Source organism: Carlito syrichta, unplaced genomic scaffold (genome assembly GCF_000164805.1).
Source record: "Carlito syrichta isolate Samal-C Ts95f unplaced genomic scaffold, Tarsius_syrichta-2.0.1 Scaffold316060, whole genome shotgun sequence".
NCBI classification, from domain to species: domain Eukaryota; kingdom Metazoa; phylum Chordata; class Mammalia; order Primates; family Tarsiidae; genus Carlito; species Carlito syrichta.
Window position 1 is genome coordinate 1,192,627 of NW_007260156.1, and position 1,573 is coordinate 1,194,199.

The 1,573-nt window shown below is 60.0% G+C and overlaps 1 protein-coding gene across 1 annotated transcript in view; it reads right to left on the bottom strand.

The window, feature by feature from the left end:
- EHD2 (EH domain containing 2) overlaps positions 1 to 476 on the bottom strand; it is a gene marked incomplete at its 5' end in the record, with an annotated part of 9,262 nt that extends 8,786 nt beyond the window's left edge. The window contains 2 exons of the mRNA XM_021706853.1: positions 8 to 396; positions 454 to 476. Of these exons, the coding sequence (XP_021562528.1) occupies positions 8 to 396; positions 454 to 476 (412 nt within the window). The remainder of the gene's footprint in view (positions 1 to 7; positions 397 to 453) is intronic.
- Between the last annotated feature and the right edge of the window lie 1,097 nt (positions 477 to 1,573).

The window sequence follows — 1,573 nt, forward strand, 5'->3', positions numbered from 1 at the left end:
GCTTCACCAGGTCGTTGAGCTTGCGCAGCGCGGCGTGCCGCGGCAGGCCCTGGATGTCGCGGAACAGGTCCTGCTCCTCCAGCTCGAAGAGGCGCCGGTTGTCGGGCACCAGCAGCGGCTGGGACCAGAAGGAGCCGATGTACACGCGCAGCACCTCGGGGGTGCCCACCACCTTGCCCAGCGCCCACATGAGCGCGCCGTACACACGCATCAGCTGCTGCGTCTCCACCATGTCGGCCTTGTTGAGCACCACGCGGATCTTGTCCTCGTGGCCCCGCAGGGCGCCGATGGCCTCCGAGAACTCGTCCGAGATCTCCAGCTTGTGCGCGTCGAAGAGCAGGATGATGAGGTCCACGCGCTCGGCGAACCAGCGCAGCACGGCCGGGAAGTCGTAGCCTGCGGCGGGGAGGGGACCGGGCGCGCCGGGGGCAGAAGTCAGACCCCCCCCCCAGCCGCGCCCCACCTGCTGCCGCGCCCTAGCGCCCGCGCCTCAGGACTGAGCCCGAACCGTCCGGACGTTCGGGCTGGGCACCAGCCAAGTCCTGAAACAGCCGAGGCCCCGGGTGGGTGGTCCCGCTGCCCAGGCTCTTAGCCCCCAGAATCTCTCCCCCATCACTGTGGCCCCAGCCCGCCCCTCAAGCCATCTGGCTACAGGGAGCGAGGGGCTCCTTCCACTTTTTCATTCAGTCATTAATTCCGCCATGTCTGTCAGCATGGATGAGGAGGTTGTTAACAATACACACGTGTTTCCCTGAGAGACTCCCTGAGCCCTCTGTCACCCCAGCCCTAGCCCAGGACTTGCCGGATCGCCGCCCAGTCCGGCAACTAGAGTCACACTAGACAACTGTGCTTCTGCCATAGTAGATGTTACACACTTTTCATTTATTTCCCAATATTTAGGCCAGGGTCAGTCGCCGTGGCTCACGCCTGTCATCTCAACTCTTGGGGAGGCAGAGGAGAGAGGACTGCTTGAGCCCAGGAGTTTGAGACCAGCCTGAGCAACATGGTGAGACTTTGTCTCTGTGATAAATAAAAAAATCAGCCGGGCGTAGTGGCCTGCGCCTGTGGTTCCAGCTCCTCAAGAGGCTGAGGCGGGAGGATCGCCCGAGCCCAGGAGGTTGAGGCTGTGGTAAGCGCTGAGTGTGCCACTGTGCTCCAGCCTGGGCAACAGAGTGAGACTCTGCCTCTAAAAATAAATAATAATCGACCTGCTGGGCTCCAGCAATCCTTCCGCCTCAGCCTTCCAAGCAGCCAGAACGACAGGTGCGCACTACCATGCCCAGCTAATTTATTTATTTATTTATTGCAAAGACGAGGTCTCACCATGTTGCCTAGGCTGGTCGCGAACCCATGGGCTCAGGCAATCCACTCGCCTCGGCCTCCCAAAGTGCCGGGATTACAGGCTTGAGCCACCGTGCCCGGCATAAATAATAATTTTAAATGAAAAAAAAAAAAACAAAACAGGCCGGGCTTGGTGGCTCAGCCTGTAATCCTAGCACTTTGCGAGGCCAAGGTGAGTGGATTGCCTGAGCCTGCAGGTTCGGGCCACGTGGTAAGACCTCATCTCTACAAT